The 18,239-nt window shown below is 41.0% G+C and overlaps 1 protein-coding gene across 1 annotated transcript in view; it reads right to left on the reverse strand.

The window, feature by feature from the left end:
* CCDC6 (coiled-coil domain containing 6) overlaps nt 1-18,239 on the reverse strand; it is a 55,298-nt gene that overhangs the window by 7,511 nt on the left and 29,548 nt on the right. The window contains exons 3-6 of the mRNA XM_066620641.1: nt 16,106-16,234; nt 5,206-5,309; nt 1,929-2,089; nt 30-186 (exon numbers count right to left, since the gene is read on the reverse strand). Coding sequence (XP_066476738.1) covers nt 30-186; nt 1,929-2,089; nt 5,206-5,309; nt 16,106-16,234 — 551 coding nt within the window. The remainder of the gene's footprint in view (nt 1-29; nt 187-1,928; nt 2,090-5,205; nt 5,310-16,105; nt 16,235-18,239) is intronic.

The following is an 18,239-nucleotide window of genomic DNA, read 5'->3' on the forward strand; positions in this document are numbered from 1 at the left end:
ACTTCTTAAAAACTTCCAGCACCACACACCTCTCATCATCCATTTCCAAACTGGATTCACTTTCTGACAGCTGTCTGCACAAGGCTTCTCTCCTCTCCATCTCTCTCTGCAGTTTTCTTTGGAGCCTCAAATTCTCTTCTCTCATGTGACGTTCTTCCTCTAAATACTGCGCCATCTTCTCTGAATCTGAAGTTATCAAAGAGTTTTGTTTTTGTTAACTTTTATTATGAAATTAGGTTTAGGATGCATTATATAAAATGACAAGACAGACAGTTCAGAATCTTTCTTTATCAAGTGATAAGAAGATAACTAACTGAACAAACATGTACTTTGATTATCTGAGAGAGAGAAAACAGAGTTACACGCCACATTATAGGGTGCATATACAACTCTAACTGCAGATGCAAACAAAGACAGACAATGAGGCAGATCTGGAAGAAAACCGATAGAGATGAACTATATCTTCACGACCCTGTGTGGTTGGGCTCGGAAATGATGACTGGCCCAATGTCCCCCAGGAACCTTCATGACTGAGCATGGAAGACATCCTGCTTTAAGGCCCAACATAATCTACTACACCACTCTGGCTCTGTTCTGTTTATATCAGTGTTTCCCAACCTGGGGGTCACGATCCCCCAGGACTAATACTGCCTTCCCCATTAAGAGGAGTGGCAATGAGCAGGGATCACACGTCCAGGATTGCACTGCCACAGAGAGAAAAAAAAAGAGGTTCCTACTTACCTGGGGGTCATGCAAACATTCTGGAGAGTGCAGGGGGCCCATACCTCCCTCTGCAGGCTTCTCCATGCCTCAGAACGGCTCCCTTTTGCAATCGCAACCCACTTCCAGTTTCACAATGAAAACTGGGTCACTATTGCATCAGGGAGTCATTCTAAGGTGCAAGAAGACCCACGGAGAGAGGTGCAGAATGCCGGCATGACCCACAGGCATGCAAGAACACCCCTTTTTTCTTGATGGTGGCACGATCTGAGGAGTGCTGTCGCCACTGTGCTGTCACCCCCTTATCACTGTCCACAAGTTCTCAGTGGCTCCCCAACCTCCGAATAAAGGTTGGGAACAACTGGTTTGGACGAATGCCTTGCTCTCACATTAGCTTCATGACGACGAAGTAATAGAAGTTCTGGGTCATGAGAGAGAAGCCCATGCTCCTTTTCCCCAAGCAAAAATGCTTGGAAGGAGTAACACTGGCGTGAGGAGGAGTTGCAGGGTGGGCTTTTCTCACATTGCCCAGCACTTCCAATGTTACCTTCATGGTGTGGGAAGGAAGCAGCTCCCAGGTCAGAAACGTTCCATGAGAAAGAGACATTCTGATTGAAGAGATTATATGGACCAGTTTCAAAATCTTTATGCAATCTTTGCAGTATTTCAGCTTTTTTTCTTGCTTATGGCAGCATATAAAAGGATAAATCATCAATGTTTGTGGCGTATATAACTTCATCAGGTCATTCAAGGACAAGAAAAGAACAATCAGAAGATAAACCAGAGAGGAAATCAGGCTGTGTTAATCAAGCTGCACACAGCTGCCAGAGACCTTGTTCTTATTTGTAAGTACAGCAATGCTTCGAAGACACTGGCAAGAACATCAAGATAAATGCGCTTATCTTCTTTAAGTTGACACAGAATATTGATTTCCCAAATTTGCATACAAAGTTTTAGTCTGACATACACTTCTGCCCCACCTTCCCAAAATATAGATTTCTTAAAATCTGTATTTCTTCTATTTAAAATGTTCAGCAACTCAGGCAGCTTGGCAGAAAGTGGTTGACTTGCATATTATTGAGACACTATAATTATATTTCCAAACTTTCCCTCAATTTATTATTCCCAACTGGAAAAGCTCAAAGTTGATGAAAAGAATATCTCAGGGAGTGAAGTAAGAGTCTATCACCAAGGCAAGCCGGACTTACGCTGTAATTGTGCAGCTCTGAGTTGTTTCTTTAACCTCTCAACTTCATTCTTTAGAAATCTGATATGCCGCATCATGTTCTCTGGAGAATCTATCTCCATTGATATGTCCCTCGGTGAAGGAGGTGCAGAGACAGGCTGGTCTAATTTCTCCTGCAAAATTCTGAATTTTCAAAAAATAAGATAAATAGAACTCTCTCTTCAAGAAAGCAATGTTTTATTGCGCTTCAGTTCTTTGTAACATACCGTGTGTCTCAAAAATGTGCACACATTTTAACAAGTTTGAATTCTTACATAAGTCATTACAGAAAATCTGCAACAATCGAACATTCAAGGGAAGAAATTTAAGACATTCCAGCATGCTCATTGGTGGATGTCTAAAGATCCCTTAGGGTACAATCCTAACCCTTTAAATCAGTGCTTTCCAGCACTGACAAGGGCAATGCAGCTCCGAGGTAAGGGAACAAACATTCCCTTACTTTCAGGAGGCCTCTGTGAGTGACACCCAACTGCAGGATGCAGCACATGTCCCACTGGCACTGCTATGCCGGTGCTGGAAAGTACTGACATAAGGTGTTAGGACTGCGCCCTTTGTCAGTGATTTCATTGGTGTATAAATGCCTACAGGAAAAATTTTGAGAACTTGACCTAGTTCAGGGGTTCCCAAACTTTTCAGCACCAGGACCCACTTTTAAATACACTCTATTGGAACCCACTTAGTTTTATGAGGTTAAAAAAAAAGTTCTGTCTTACCTGCTGCTCAAGTCTCTGTTTTTATCCTTTTTTTTTTTTTTTTTTTTTTACTGTGGTGAGGAGCCACCTTCTGGAGTGTTCGTTGAGCTCCATATTCATCAGATTGGGACAATTCTGGTGCCCTTATGTTCCCCTTTGCCTGGGTACACCTACTTGTGATTAAAAGCATATGTGGCTCCATTTTGCTTTCCATAGGGCTCAGTACGTTTTCCTTAACAGCCTGGAGCGATAAAGATGACTTTCTTCTCAAGAGTTTTTTTGAGGCCTGTGTTCATTGGATCAGGACCATTCTGGTGGCACTGCATTTCCCTTGGCCTGCCCTTAGAAGTGGACCAAGGCAGGCTCACCTACTCATGAGTAAACATGCACGTGCTGCTCTTTTCACTTTCTATAGGGCTCAATACATTTTCCTTATCACTTATCAGTTTGCAAGTTTCGTGACCTACCAAAAATTGGGTTGTGGCCTACTGCTGGGTCCCAACTCACAGTTTGGGAACACTTGGTGTAGTTCATTAACTAATTAATTAATTAACTTGGTCAAGCAACTGCTTCTGGGTATGCAGTATATGTATAAGTAAGGTATACATGTGAATTACAGCATATTAAATTTGTCACTATAAAATGTGTGTTCATTTTTGTGAGACAGCACTGTATATTGTGCCAAAGGAAAAACTAACAAGAATCTACTTAAAATGTTCAAGAAGTCACACAAAGGGTGGCACAGCTGGCAAAGGCAACTGTCTGATCTTATCAGCATCCTTTCTGTTAATCCCCTTTGAAAAAGGGACAAGTTCATTTGGTTAAAGGTAATTCTTCATTTCACCTACAGCATGCCAAGACATACCAAAAGTTTAGCAAGTTGCACAACACCAGGTTTCAAAGAACACAACCCCCTTCTTAACATTAAAAGTTGATTGCAGTGTTTTTGTTTAACTTTCTTCTTCATTTCTGAATCACTGAATATTTTCAGGATCACATTTCAGCACACTTTTTTCTTCCTTTTAGTATTTAATTTTATTGCCTCTAGAAGACCATAAGCCAGTAGTTCTTGAACTTTTTAGAGGCCTTAGAAGCTGCTGTCTGATTTATAAATGCTAAGGGATGTGGCTATAATATTGATTCGGCAGCAGTGCTCTCCCCTCCAAGTACCAGACTGTTTAACCCTTGATGCACATAGCCTAATCTGCCCCATCAGTTTCATGACCTGCCAAAAATTGGGTCATGATCCACTGGTGGGTTACGGGACCCATAATTTGAGAACTACTGCCATAAGCTATTCGAGCAGGGCCTGTTTTCTAATACGTTATGTCTACCACCTGGTTCTGCAAGAGCAGCAATAGTGTTTTGTAATTATAAGAGATCCATCGCTTGCTCCAGTCAATCAGATTCATGCTTCAGTCTCATAGCCACTGTGAAACACCAAACTATCACTGTACCGTGGTGATTTTTAACACACTTCTGCAGTCAATTAGAAATCTGAGGAAGCAATGGCACTGACAAAGTCTCCCCACCATTTGGCATGATCAGAAAGTCAGCTTACAAAACACTTAATTTACTATGTAGTAAACGATCAGATGAATTACAATCACATGTCTTCAGCAAACAGGTCAAATGTTTAATGTATTAAATAACTGATGCTGAGTGCCTTTACATGGACACAGTTTCTCTCATATTCTGCATTAAAAAGCTGGTTTGATGAAAGGGCTTGACATTATTTGACTACGCAGTTGCCATGCAAACTATTTTCTGCTAAAGACTCATTTTAAGCAAGCCTGAGCAGAAGACCACAAGATATACTGCATTGTATAACTAAGCCAGAATAGAAGCATTTTAAGTATGCTGAAAAAATGACCTGTCATGAGACTAGAAAGATTGCATTCAACCTGAACATTTCATTAATTAGTTTAATAGCCACTGCATCAAAGTATTTTTTTTAATGAGAAAAAAATTCCGAGAGAGATTTTGCGGCTTCTGTACAATTTGTTGAATGGTGAAATGTCAGTTTGTATGAAAATCTAAACTGGGTAAAAGGGTTACATAAATTTCCAGCTTTTAAAGCAAAGTTAATAACATTGGGAAAAACCTTGTCACAAGATACTGTACCAAGGATAGCATCTGCTGAGTTATCACTGGCATGAGTCCTGCCGTGCTTCTTAGCCAAGACTCAGCAACAAACTGCAGTTATGGCTTTCCTACAACAGGTCTTCACACAAAACTTGTCCTGCCTCAGTAAAACAGGTAGTTTCTATCATTAACCAAAAGTAGCAACAGGCAGTTCCTAAGCAATATGTAAGTATGAAAGACTGCTTTTCTTAGAACACAATCCTATGCATGGATTGCACTTGGAACTAAGTTCCATTGTTTACAATGGGACTTACTCTGTGGAACGTGTGTAGAATTGAAGTTTTACTTTCAATATTTATTAATCAATAGCTGCTGCTTTGCTAGATGAATTGTGAAAAACTATTGTTATTATTACTTGTACCACACAATCAACACAGAGATAGAAGTAAAGGCAAGACATACCGTTTTTCTGCTTCAAGTTTATCCATCCTCTTCCAGAGACGATTCACGAGGGCTTCTTGTTCTTGTTCTAGTGTGTTTTCAAGATCAATCTTCTCCCGTCTTAGCTAGGAAAAAGGAAAGGTTAATGATAGGAACTGCTTTTTCTAAGCGTGTCAGTTGGGTTGTTGCAGTAGCACATTTAGTGTGAAAACAGTTTCAACATAAGATCAAGTATGGAATTGCAATCAAAGTAATGGATGAGTTTTAAAAAATGTATATGACCTTCGCAAATATTTCTGCTGTAGTTCCTGGGGTATGGAATGCTGTCATGATACTGCCCAGCAGGCTCTCCTTCCAGACCGCAGGGGCCAAGAGTCACTGGGAGCATCATGAACCATGGGACCTAAGAATTGGGTAGGGTTTAGAGAGTCATCTGAGTCTCCCTCCAGAAGGCATCTCAGTAGGCATCTCAATCAAGGCTTTCCTTGATGGGGGCCAGCCAAGGAGCTCCCTCTACTATCAGCCTTGCACAACCTGCCCATCCCTGGCTGGCATCTGAGTGCAGCTGCACTCTGCACAGGCTGGCTCTCCTTCACCCTGCCCACTCCTATGACACCTGCACATGGACAGGCTGGTCTACCCAGCAACTGTCTTCTGGTCTACCTGGAGGTTGCGCTGGTGGGCCCACCCAGCTGGGCCAGATGTCCCTTGGCCTGGACCAGGTTTGTGGCAGACCACCACTGCAGGGCTAGAAGAATCTGCACTGGACACCCATCATAGACCATCGTTGCAAAGACCATCCTTCGCCCACCCAACTGAAAAATATTCCAAGCATCTTTATTTTACCAGCTACATGGTCCAAAACAAGGAATATACCCAAAGTAAGATCCTCCGCCAGTGATGCTTCTTCATACATGCTTAAGAGTAGTTAACATTCACAAAAGCCTATCCACCTAGGTATATGGACACTGATTGTTCAGTAAAAAATATATATTGCAATCATTTTTGATTCAATATTTCTCATGACTAACCATTAACATTCTTCTCAGAAACTTAAATTACACAGAATGTCATGCTAATGTAACTCAAGGGGTCTGTCATATTTATCACAAGTGAATAATTGCAGCAAATAAAGACGACAATTAAAGCCCAATACCAAGGATTGGTACGCTTTTAAAGAGCAATGTTTATTGACACCATGCTCCTCTGCATCAAAACCACTAATTGCAAGCTGAATAGTAATTATTTTACTTCCTAATCAAAATATGAAGGTTTATCCCAATGTGTACCTTCCCTCTCTGGTGAGTGTGACAAGCACCCAGCATCCTCCTGGGCTTGGAGCTGGGGAAGAGGGGATAGAGAATAGTCACTGACATGACACTGCACTTTGGAAGTGCTCTAAGTGCTCTTCCAAAACTAATGCAACATCAATCAAGAGACCCTTGCTTTCTCTGAATTACAGGAAGGAAAGAAACACAGTGCCCTCAAATGCTGGTTGACTATCATGGTCAACCAAAATCTGTAGATCCTTGTAAAGGACACTAGAAACTAGAGACACATTTATCATTTCTGTGGAAAGGATAAAGCACTGGACAAATCACATGGACATATCACAATGCTACAAATCTTCTGAACACTCCACTCAAATAACACAGGCCAATACACATTTTGCTTCCTTAAATGTTACACCAATATCTGGGTATATTTGGGGTATATATCTGGGCAGCCGATTCCAAAAATGGCATCCATTTTGCCCTGTCACGTCTAGTTTTGGAGATATAGTATAGCCTCATTAGTGAATGGTTCAAGCAGCTTCCTCATGAGGAAGCCTACACCATGGCTTCCTCATGAGGAAGCTGCCTGAACCATTCACTAATGAGGCTATACTATATCTCCAAAACGAGACGCGATAGGGCAAAACGGATGCCATTTTAGGAATCGGCACCCCAAATTCATATCGAACCACCATAAAGTTTAGGAAAAACTTTTCTGACCCTCAGTTTTGTAGGCCTGTGTAACTGGTTGCCTTGCCTCTCATTTATATCCCATGCGCATTCCATGGAGCTCAAAGAACAAACACAGGAGTCTCAGGTGGTTTCCCATTCAGGCACTGACCAGACACAGTCCTGCTTAGGCCAAAGCACATGGCACTTTTTGGGTTTTCTTCTGCTGCTTATCATTCTTCAAAATGAGCTTTCAATTGAAACTTTTTATTTTTTCTGCAGCAGGGACAAAATTTTAAAGCCCTCCCTTCTCCTCCCACTACAGTTCTGCCTTCAGGTGCCCTCAAGAGAAAGAGAGGGGGGCTTTTTTTTTTTTTTTTTTTTTTTTAAGAAAACAACCATGGGGCAACACATACATTTAAAGTAACATGTGCTGCTAAGCAAGCTTGCTGCATCATGTGTCTTCAGACCATCTTCCTGAGGTCATAGCTTCACTGACAGATTATCACCTCTATTTACATAGAGGAAATATAAAGTAAAGACTTTTTGTCACACTTACTCTTTACAATGGAACCAGAATAAAACTTGGCCCTCTTTGCTCTGTATTTTCACTACCAAATACATAACTTCGCCTAATGTATGAAGATAAGCTTTAAGCAGAAGCAAAATGCTTCTAAACAATTGTTCTTCCGAGCCATTCTGCTTTCTGTTCTTGCTCAAAACTTTCCACTGTCCATAAACATAAAGCTGCTAGAAGCTATCAATTCTCTGATTCACATCTCTGTTGGCAAAAATTCTTACAACTTATTAAATGTGTGATAGGCAACCCATGACACTTCTCAGGAATCCTGTTTATTTTAAACAGCAGGAGAAGAAAACAGACTATTCTCCAAAGGGACTGCAGGGTACTAACAAAAGGTAACAAGAGAGATTTCCTCAAGCTACATGAGCACATCCTTCTCAACCTTTAAGAATTAAAATCTACTAGCAAGTGCTCAAACACCTTATATGTCACATCCAGGAAGGGCCCGGTTTTCAGAAATTCTGCAGGTTAACATCTTTGTCACCCATCCCAAATAAGAACTAATGTTTCACTCAAAACATACATCTACAGTATTTGTCAAGGAGATGTCAAAGCACTTGGCTAGTGGGTCCTCCAGGGAAGTAGGAAAGTGGACATGAACGCAAACACAAGTTAACAGGATGGGAAAGACTGGACTCCTACACCATACTTGCGGACTCTCAAGAAAAATGGAGAAAAAAGGGGAAAAGCTGAACTCAGTTTTGTTTGATCACAGTCACAAATGGCAGTAGTTGGGACATAGGTATCATGTCAATAAGGATGACTTCTCCTTTTTTCAGCAGCGCTCTGGAATATAGTCACCAGATGATTCCTGGAAGAGGAAGGCACTCTTGTCCCTTTAAAAACAGGGAGACTTCCCTGCTTTTGTCTCAGTCATGACAAAGCCCAGGTGTTTGGTACGAGTACCCCTCCCACAGTTTATCAGTGCTTTAGAAATTCATAAGAATTCCGATCATACTAAGCAGTTGACCACACTTAGAACCTTAGAAATATAGCTAACAAGCAGCCTAAGGAGGATTGCACATAAACTAGAGGTGAACAATACTATAATATAAATAAATAAATTTCACATTACACAAACAGCTACTCTCATATTTACAAATGTGCCAATAGCCTCTGCCTACAGCCAAAATATATTGCAATCTGCTTTATTTACTGGTCAGTCACGAAGATCAATGTGTGTTTGTCTCATAGCTCCTCTAATATTTTTCAAATCCTGCTGCATCTACGATCAGCCAGTCAACTCATATACCAACCACATTCCCACCATGTTAGTGTAAAAAACAGTTTGTGGAAAGCAGTACTGTTAGTAACAAAGAGGATTATGTGATGTACCTGGTATGTTTAAAATAATTACTTTACTGGCAGTAGAACGAATAAAATCTATTTCAACATTACCTAGCACTAGGCACTTTAAGCTCAGTTGAAAGGTTAGTAAATGACAATATAGCAAGAACAACAGCAATCCAACTCCCAGTCTAAGAACATTTAGAACATATTGTGATTGACTTGCAGGTGGTTGGACCAGCTCCACTTCTGAAGCAATGCCAGATTCTAAGGGCACACCCTGGTAGATAGTAAACACAAAATCCCTAGATATATTTATTTGCATTTTTATCTTGTTCTTTCATCTTGCTCTTTCCCAAAAGCATATATCAGGTTTTAAAATTGTGCTGTACATCACAGTATTTTAAGACACTCCTCTCTGTATTTCCTTTCCCAAGTAAACAGTAAAAAGAGAAAGGGTTGGTAGGCCTAATGCTCAGATTGCTTATGGAGAAAGTAAAACACTGTAGCAACTTGAACTCCCAGAAGAGCAGAGGTCATACTATCCATACCTCTTTCTAGAGTTAGTATTAAGGTAATCTGCTCCCCCACCTAAATCTCCTTTGACTACACAAAATGATCAGTTTGGTGCAAGGTTAGAAAGTCCATGGTTTAGATCCTCAAGGACTATCTGTTGTTCCACCTAGTTTTAGTGTGTAGTCTTGGCACACAGACTATATCATCTGAAAAATTTCAGTGCCATCATGTTCTCCATAACCGGGGGTAACACAAAAAACAGCCCTTTTGTCCCTGGCAGCAGCATGATAGTAGGGATTACATTGCCACTATGGTCCCTCCCCCGTAAGCACTTACAGTGTCCCAAATTCTCCCAGAGAGTATGGAAACTGCTGCTTTAAGGAATTACATTAGGTATCCAAAAACCACTTCTCTTCTCCAGAAGAGAAAAAGTGACAGAATATCGCTTGTCACCTATAGCAGTGTTTCTCAAACTGTGGGTTGGGAGCCACTAGGTGGATCACAAGTCAATTTCAGGTAGGTCCCCTTTATTTTAATATATTAGACTTGATACTACCATGGGATGTGACTGCATTTGGGGAAATGTTACAGACCTGTACTTTTAACAAGCTAATATGTATATTCTTTTAACAATGATAGTCAGTGGAACTTACTCCTGGGTAAGTGTGGGTAGGATTACAGCCTAGAATCTTTAAAATTTTCCTACTTGATGATGCCACTTCTGGTGGGTCCTGACAGATTCTCATTCTAAAAAGTGGGTCCAGTGCTAAATGTGTGAGAACAACTGACCTATAGCTTCCTGCATACCATGAAAAATTCTAGGTCACTATAAATCAGCCTTGAAAGGTGTCGCAAGATTCTGTTGTTCTTGCTGACTAATACAGCTATCTCCCTGAAAGCCATTTCCCAAGGGCTCCATTTCATCTCCAGCACTCACCTCCTGGGCTAATTCTCAGAGAAAGTACAGATCTGCACACTCAAAACAACCTTTGACTGCTACTGACAAAAACTGCAAGTCCACAGTCAAAGGGATTTTAGCCCATTCCTAGAGGTCCAACCATTTTGGCTTCGCTTACTAGTGAAACTCAGTGCTTACGAGCCAAACTTATGACTACAGTGATCCCTCCTTTCCTAGAGCCTGACGGCATGAGCTTGGAGGAACATCTCTGCAGTGCTGGACATTTTACAGCAACATCTGGTTGCCACCACTGCTTGTAAAGTCCCATTAGGGAGTGAAGGAAACTACCTTTCCTTTTGTCTATTTAGAATACAGGGCTGGGGGTAAAGAAACAAACAAAAGAGGTAGTTTTCCCTCTAGGTTTCTCTCCTGCGAAAGCACAAGTAACACATCACTTCTGCCTCTTATAAAAGGTCATGAAAAGAGAGAGAGAGAGAGAGAGACCATCCTTCCTTCTTCTCCTAAATTCTCTGTGGTGTAGCTTCTTTCTCTTCCTCTTGGGAAATACTGAGTTAGCAGCAGCAAGCCCTGCTTATGGGAGAAAATCTACCTCTCATTTCCTTTACCATGAACCAGGGAGTAAGAGAGGTCGTTTTTCTTACACAAGCACAGCTTGTTGGGGGGGGGATGCAACTGCTGCTGGCAAGGAGGTACATTTGTGGAACCTGGTTGTTGCCATTGTAATAGCTTTAGAGGGAGTATAACACCTCATTCCTTGCTAATTGTAATCAATATAGTCTTTATCTAGAGAGGGCTATTTTAACCCATTTCTGCCCAGCCCACAGGTGTACACATTTGATCCCTGTTGCACATATGCAACATTGGGCAGAAATGGTTTAAATTCCTAGCAGTGATGAAAAAGCCTTACCTTAGCATATGCCCCTACATTGCACCCCAAGCAACACAGCTTAAAACAGGCTCAAATACCAGCTGAATAATAGGAATGTCTGTGGACACTCCATCTAGTTCCCTTCCCAATGAGAAAAAGGAGGTAAGCAGAATGCATTAGTGAAAATGTAATAGGGCTATTAAGCACATGGATCCATTCCAGATACATAATGGTAAAGAAAAAGCCTGCAACACTTGGCTAATAGGTTTGTAAAGTCTACTGAAGGTCTTTTCCACATCCAAAGTAAAATGCTAACATCATTTCTGGTCTTCACTCAATAGTTGCTATCAGCCCTACACAAAGGTACAGACTGGGGACATCTTCTGAATGATCCTGGTATTCATTTCTTGCTTCTGTTTACTGTTTTCTGTTTTCATGCATCTCACACCAATTTTTTTTCTCTTTTCCTACAATATATCATAATTTAGGAGCTGCCATTTTCTAGTTCCATGGAAGCTGTTCAGTTCAGCACCGCAACATTATCAGAAGATGAAGTTAACAGAATAAAGAATACATTCCTAGTGAAATTACAAATAATTTTACAACCACAGAACAATGGAAGTGAACCTTTATCCCAATCTGCTAGCCATGTTTACATACAGGTCTAATATGATGGGGCTATAGTGTGTCTGCATAATCTTTCAGGAATCACTCTTAAATGAGAGCTTTTAAAAACAAATCTCTCTTGATCCATTCCCAACCACTTGGAGGTTGCACAAACATAGTACCTAGAAGAGAACGCCATGCAGTATTTTAAAAGGTGCTTTGTGTTTTTAAAAAATTCTTATTTTAAGGCTAAACACAACTATTTTACATTTAAGTATACATAGTTTTCGCTTCTCACACTCTAGTATGCTGTTTTGTGCAAAACTTTGTGTGCCACAAAATTCTTTTAAAAATCTCCTTTGTATTTTATGTACTGCATTTTAAACCCATTGTCCCTCCAAACCAGCTCTCAAAGTTGTTAAGACAATTCATTTTAAAAATCTGCAGCCTTCCTAAATAATTTTAAATAAACCACGTGCATTTGAATTGAGTAGTTGCTGCCATCTAGAGACCATTTGTTTTACTTAACAAAGACTACTTTCCATGTGACTTGTCTTTAGTGCATGATCTTTCATTAGATACTTTTTTCTTATTGTATGACAATGCTTTAATGCCCAAAATGCAGTCATAAATTTGCAGCATGAAATTTGATCTTCCGTATGAAACTTCAGCTGCATCAGTTCACTAAAAATATTTTTCAGGCTTCCAAATTTGTATTTCTTAGAGCTCTAAGCTAAAAGATCTTTCCATATCAGGAAGACTAGTTTCATGCATCAGGAAATATACTGCCACGTGTCAGAAATTCACATAAGGAAAACCTTTCATGGCTATTGCAGAAGCAAACTCTCTTTATGTCCCCCAGACATATCATGTTGGATTCATGGGGTCCCCAGATGAGAGCACTCCAAAAATGCCTGTGAGAAAACAGTATCACCTCATTAAAATCCCCACATCTAAGGGCCAATTTGCATACTGCCCCAGTAGTGGAAGAATATACAAAAGAGGGGACTGATGATCCAAGCCCCAAAATGTGCTTGGCTCCACAAAGGGCAGCAAGTTTCAGGATCCATCTCTAGCTTTCACTGTTTGTCCTGGCCCGTAACAGGCAGGTTTAGATTGTTTTCTTTCAACAGCCAGGACAGTTGGCTTGTTGGGACTAGCCCCCAGCACTAACATCCACCCACCGAGTATCATCAAGATATCCAATACGAAAACAAGAAGATGCATTTCTCACTAAGGTTTGTTTGTTTATTTAAATGAATGGCTTTCAAATACAAGTTGTAAGGGATAGATGAAATTTTAAAAGTGATTATGTCAACAGTTTGGATGTAATCACAGCAAACCACGTTATAAATTATGCAAAATGGGGTGGTAGAATTCTGAACTACACCTTGTTAGACTGCATTTGTGTGTGTGTGAATTATTTATTTAGTGTGCATTTGGCCTATAATACATGTACTTATATGACAATTAATCTATATCAAATATCAATGTCCAGTTTGTCCAGTCATTCAAGGACAGAGTTTCCTTCACTGAAAAAGTCAGACCATGGGCCAGTATATGCCCTCAGTTTTCAGCCAGACACAATATGGTATATGGTTTGGTGGGAAAATCTGCAATCACACTGTGGGGTAGATACTAGTCCCCATTTAAACACTGAGTCCTGGCAAACACCATGTAGGGTACGGATCCTGTTCAAAGTTCTCCAGTGCTGGAGAGGTAAATCGAAATCTGGCACCTTAAGTGTAGGATTGTCTATATGTCTACCTGTTTCTGGGCATTCGACTGCCCATTTAACTTTCCATTGGGCACTGATGTTGAAATTATTGTGCAGATGTTGTGCGAGTGCCAGAGAAGGCTTCCTGGATTTAAGCCTACCAATTGATAGATAAGGAAGATTGGCATGCACTGGTAAAAGTGGGCTGTTGGTGATTTTTCTATATTCTTTCACTAAAGCCTCTTGTCTCCATAAGGCTGGTGGTGCTATGTGGCTCAAAGCGGGGAGCCAACAGACAGGAGTAGGTCTTATATAGCTGCTCATGGTTTCATTTAATCTGGCATTGATCTTGCTAGTATGACAGCTGTTAAGCCATACTAGAGTGTAGTATTCTGCTATGGAGTAGATCAGTCCTAATGCTGATGTTCTGAGAGTAGTGGTTGAAGCTCCCCATCTTGTTCCTATTAATTTTTGGAGTATGTAGTTCCTGGTATTGATTTTTGCTGCTGTGTTCTCAAGGTGTGACTTACAAAAGAGAGAGTCTAGTCCAAAGTTACTCCAAGATATTTTGGATGGGGTTTGTTAGGGAGCAGGTTGTTGTTAGATAGACCTTCAGGGCCACATTAGCTAATTTATTGTTAAGGTGGTTAATTCCATTTCCAAATGCTCTCTCACATACATAGCACCCCAAATGTAGACAGTAAGGATACTAGGGAAGGGGCTACAAGAAGAGAGACTGAAACATACTAACACATACCTTCTACACCTGGTCCAGTTTGCTCTGTAACTACCCCCCCCATGTGTAGAAATGGTTCTGGATTCATTCCATTAACACTGTTGCACAAGTACCATCTTGTCAGTCCATACATTTGATGAAATAGGTTGCTATTGCCCAGTACTGCTCATACGGAAACACAGCAACTTTTAAAATTATCCAAACATTCCTGGATATCTTTCTGAGGTGAAAGATAGGTATTTCAAAGCAAGATAGTTAAAACCAAGTTTTTCTGAGTAGCAAGTGGCCTACTTTAATCAGGCAGACAGCCTGACATTCCAGATTCCTCAGAAGCTCAGTGTAACCTAAGACACTGTGAAGATATAATTTCTCACATCCAGAGAGATCTGGATGCCACTCTGATTGCAAGTCACTTCCAAAGCACCATCTGGTCAAGTGTTGTGAAATTAGTTTTAGCTGAGGCCTAGGGATGTTGACAAGGTGATTGGAGAAGTACTGCTAACTATCTGCATGCTTGTATCTTGCCCCTCCCCCAGCTTACTACAGATAATTCTCCTCCGTAGGAGAGGGAGTGGTCCTGACTATCCTGAAAAAGGTAGCCATGATGCTGCTTCTGAAAAGGGCTTTCTTGAAACCCCATGACAATGTTAATTACTGCCTTTTTGCAAACATACATTTTGGGGGGAAGGTGCTTTAGTGGCTTGTTGCCATGAAACTCTAATCGGATGACACTGATTATCTTGATCCATTTCAATTTGGTTGCTAACTAGGATTTGGCACTGAAATGACTTTGGTCACCCTGATAGATGAGTTATTGTGTAAGGAAGCCATGGGAAGTGTGACCTTGTTCATTCTCCTATACCTCTCAGTGGCTTTTAAGATCATCAGCCACAATATTCTTCCGAGTGCCAAGGGTGGGGACTGGGGTCACTGTGTTTGAAGTGTTCCTTTTCTACTTGCATGGTCGTTTCAAGAAGGTAGTGCTGGTGCCTACTGTGCTGTGCTATGCCAGTTATGCTCCAGTGTGCAACAGAGTTCTATTTTGTCTTACATGCTGCTTAACATATTCTGCACATGAAATCAGTGAGATTCTATGGGGATCTGGAGTGCAGTGACAGCAGTATGGCGATGATGTCAAATTCCTCTCTTTTTATGTCTAAATCTGGTGAAGATAATGGACTTACACCAGTAATGGATGGGAAGCTGACAAAAACTGAAGCTGAATCCCAACAAGACAGAGGTGCTGTTGGTGAGTGATTTGCTTGTGTGTGGGCATCTGGATTATTCTGGATGGTATCGCATTCTTTCTGAAAGATCAGGTACAGGTGGGGCGTGTGGGTGCTGCTCAGTCTAGCCATTCCAATGAAGGCCTGAGTGGCTTCAATGGAACAAAGCACCTTTAATCTGTTTTGGCTGGTACATCAACTCCAACTGTTCCTGCAGAGAAATAGCCTGGCACAGTTACTCATGGTCTGGGAACATCCCAACTATTGCAGTGTGCTGTACACAGGGCTGCCCTTGAAGAAATCATCTTGCCAAAATTGTCCTTTTATCATTTTATGGTTTTGCTGCCTCTTCCGTCATTTTAATACATTGCAATGTTGTTTTGTGCATGATTTTAATTCTTGTGAATTGCCCTGGGAGGGCGTTAAACTGAAATAGACCATGTGTCACCACACCACCTCAGCCAGGGTCAATGTCTTCACTGCCACAAGCACAAAATGATCTAGATAAAGTGGTATTTACCTGCTCCAGAGTAAGCTGTTTTGAAATTGTATCGTTTTCCAGTTTTTTAATTTTCTTCATCAATTTGTTCACTTGGAATTCCTGTTCCTGTTCTAAATGTTGCTCAAGTTCAGCCTTCTCATGCTGTAGCTATAATGAGAAGAAACAGGGAAACCTAAGATATACACACTTCAGAACTGCAAAGCACTTATAAACACCATTTATCTTGGTGCATTCAATAAGTTTCATTTGATCGGAAAACATAACAGCATTTTCTTAAAATGTCAAAATTTAAAGGTGTGCAAGTTATGAAACAAAAACATTCTACACATTTTGGAATAACAGAAAGGTTTGCTTCTGGTTTAAAAAAAGTAAGTAGAACTTTATCCTTACCGTTAATAGGAAGTGTCTATTCTGGTTTCCACTGAATCAATACATTAAATATAGCAGCCTAGGTGATACCCACATTCCAAGGTACTGAGTATGGATAGGCAACTGAAGGTGGCAAGGGTTTCCCCACTTGACCCCCAGCACAGTCTAGAAGCCAAAATTCTCGGCTTTTTGTTCTGCATCTCAGATGCTTTCTCCTGCATGAACCAAGGCAGGCAAAAGCTCTTTAATCCTCCAGATCCTCTGCTGAGGCTTTGGCTGAGTCTCTTTGTATTATGCACTTCAGTAGCTCAACCCTGTTTGTCTGCAATCTCCTTCATGCACCACAGCTGGAGTTTATAGCAGCAGCAGCAGCAGCAGCACAGCTGGTCTTTCAAAGCCTGTTGCTCTACTCATTAGGAAGGATTGGGCTTAAGAGTCCTTTCCCTTGGGAGTTGGGACACCAGCTGATGGCCACTGCCAGTGCTGCCACCTCTATTCAATTCAAAAGGTGGCTCTAGTTAAAAATTAGTAGCTGACCTTTCCACAGCAAACTCAACTGCTTTTATCTCCATCACGTGCAGCATCTTGCCTTCTAAGAACAAAGTCCTAAGAGAGTTCTCTTTTGAAGGTGGGAAAGAAAAAGGCTTTTGACACCTTTTCTCTCCCTCACCCCCTGGGGACCTTGTTCAAAATGTTCTTTAGGACATTCACAGGTAAGAATAAACCTTCCAATTTGAGACTCACTTTTGTTTTGCAAAGTCTGGTGCTGCTCCTTGATTTTTATTTTTTTTTTAAATCACACTAAGATGAGGCAATAGCAAATGTGAGGAACTGTGCTTGCATCCTCTACATAGAGATACAACACTAAGGGCCCAATCCTATCCAATTTTCCAGTGCCTGTGCAGCTGTGCCAATGGGGCATGCACTGCATCCTGTGGTGGAGAGGCAGTCACAGAGGCCTCCTCAAAGTGTGGCAACATTTGTTCCCTTACCTTGGGGCTACATTGCAGCTGCACCGGTGCTGGAAAGTTGGATAGGATTGGGCCCTAACTTGTTTTTCTTCTTGCAGTCTAGCATGATTAGGATGTAATTCAGCTGCCTAATAAACATAATGCAATATTCAGTATTCTGATGCTGGACAGGTTGTGTGTGTGTGTGTGGGGGGGGCTCCTTTGAATGCTAGCATTCAAACCCAGTAGTGCACAGAAAGTGAGATTTGCACTGCTTGTGAATATTTCGTTCTGCAGTACTCAGTCTCCTGCTCTTGAAAAGCTTTTCATCACACAAGTGCACTCAATTCAAAGATGTCTGCTAACAGGGAGTTTCTTCCTCCTCATGTTTCTACAGTGCATTATCTATGGAACCAATTACTGTGCTACATAAAACTAATTGAACAAAGAGCCTTTACAAGGCCGATAAACAAATACATTGTTTTACCAAAAGCAACATCCAGACACTTTACAGCTCAGACTGTGTTATGACATGCTACTGGGGGACAAAAAATTTGTCATAAGAGGTGAGAGTCTGATTCTGAGTTCTCATATGCGAAAGCACGCTTCTCTTTAAATTATGCTGCCATGTTAGAAGGGTATTTCCAATCAATAACTTTGTACATTAAAACTGAAAAGCTGATACATCAGTGTGTTTTTAACCAATGCAAGTCATGCTGATGTGGGCAATTCCTGCCAAACATCTAATGGGAGAACTACAGCTCTCTCACTGGCAGACAGCTTTTGCATTTACAAAGTACAGGGGGGAAAAAAAACCTTCTGGAAGCTTTTTC

Source organism: Tiliqua scincoides, chromosome 3 (genome assembly GCF_035046505.1).
Source record: "Tiliqua scincoides isolate rTilSci1 chromosome 3, rTilSci1.hap2, whole genome shotgun sequence".
Taxonomy (NCBI): domain Eukaryota; kingdom Metazoa; phylum Chordata; class Lepidosauria; order Squamata; family Scincidae; genus Tiliqua; species Tiliqua scincoides.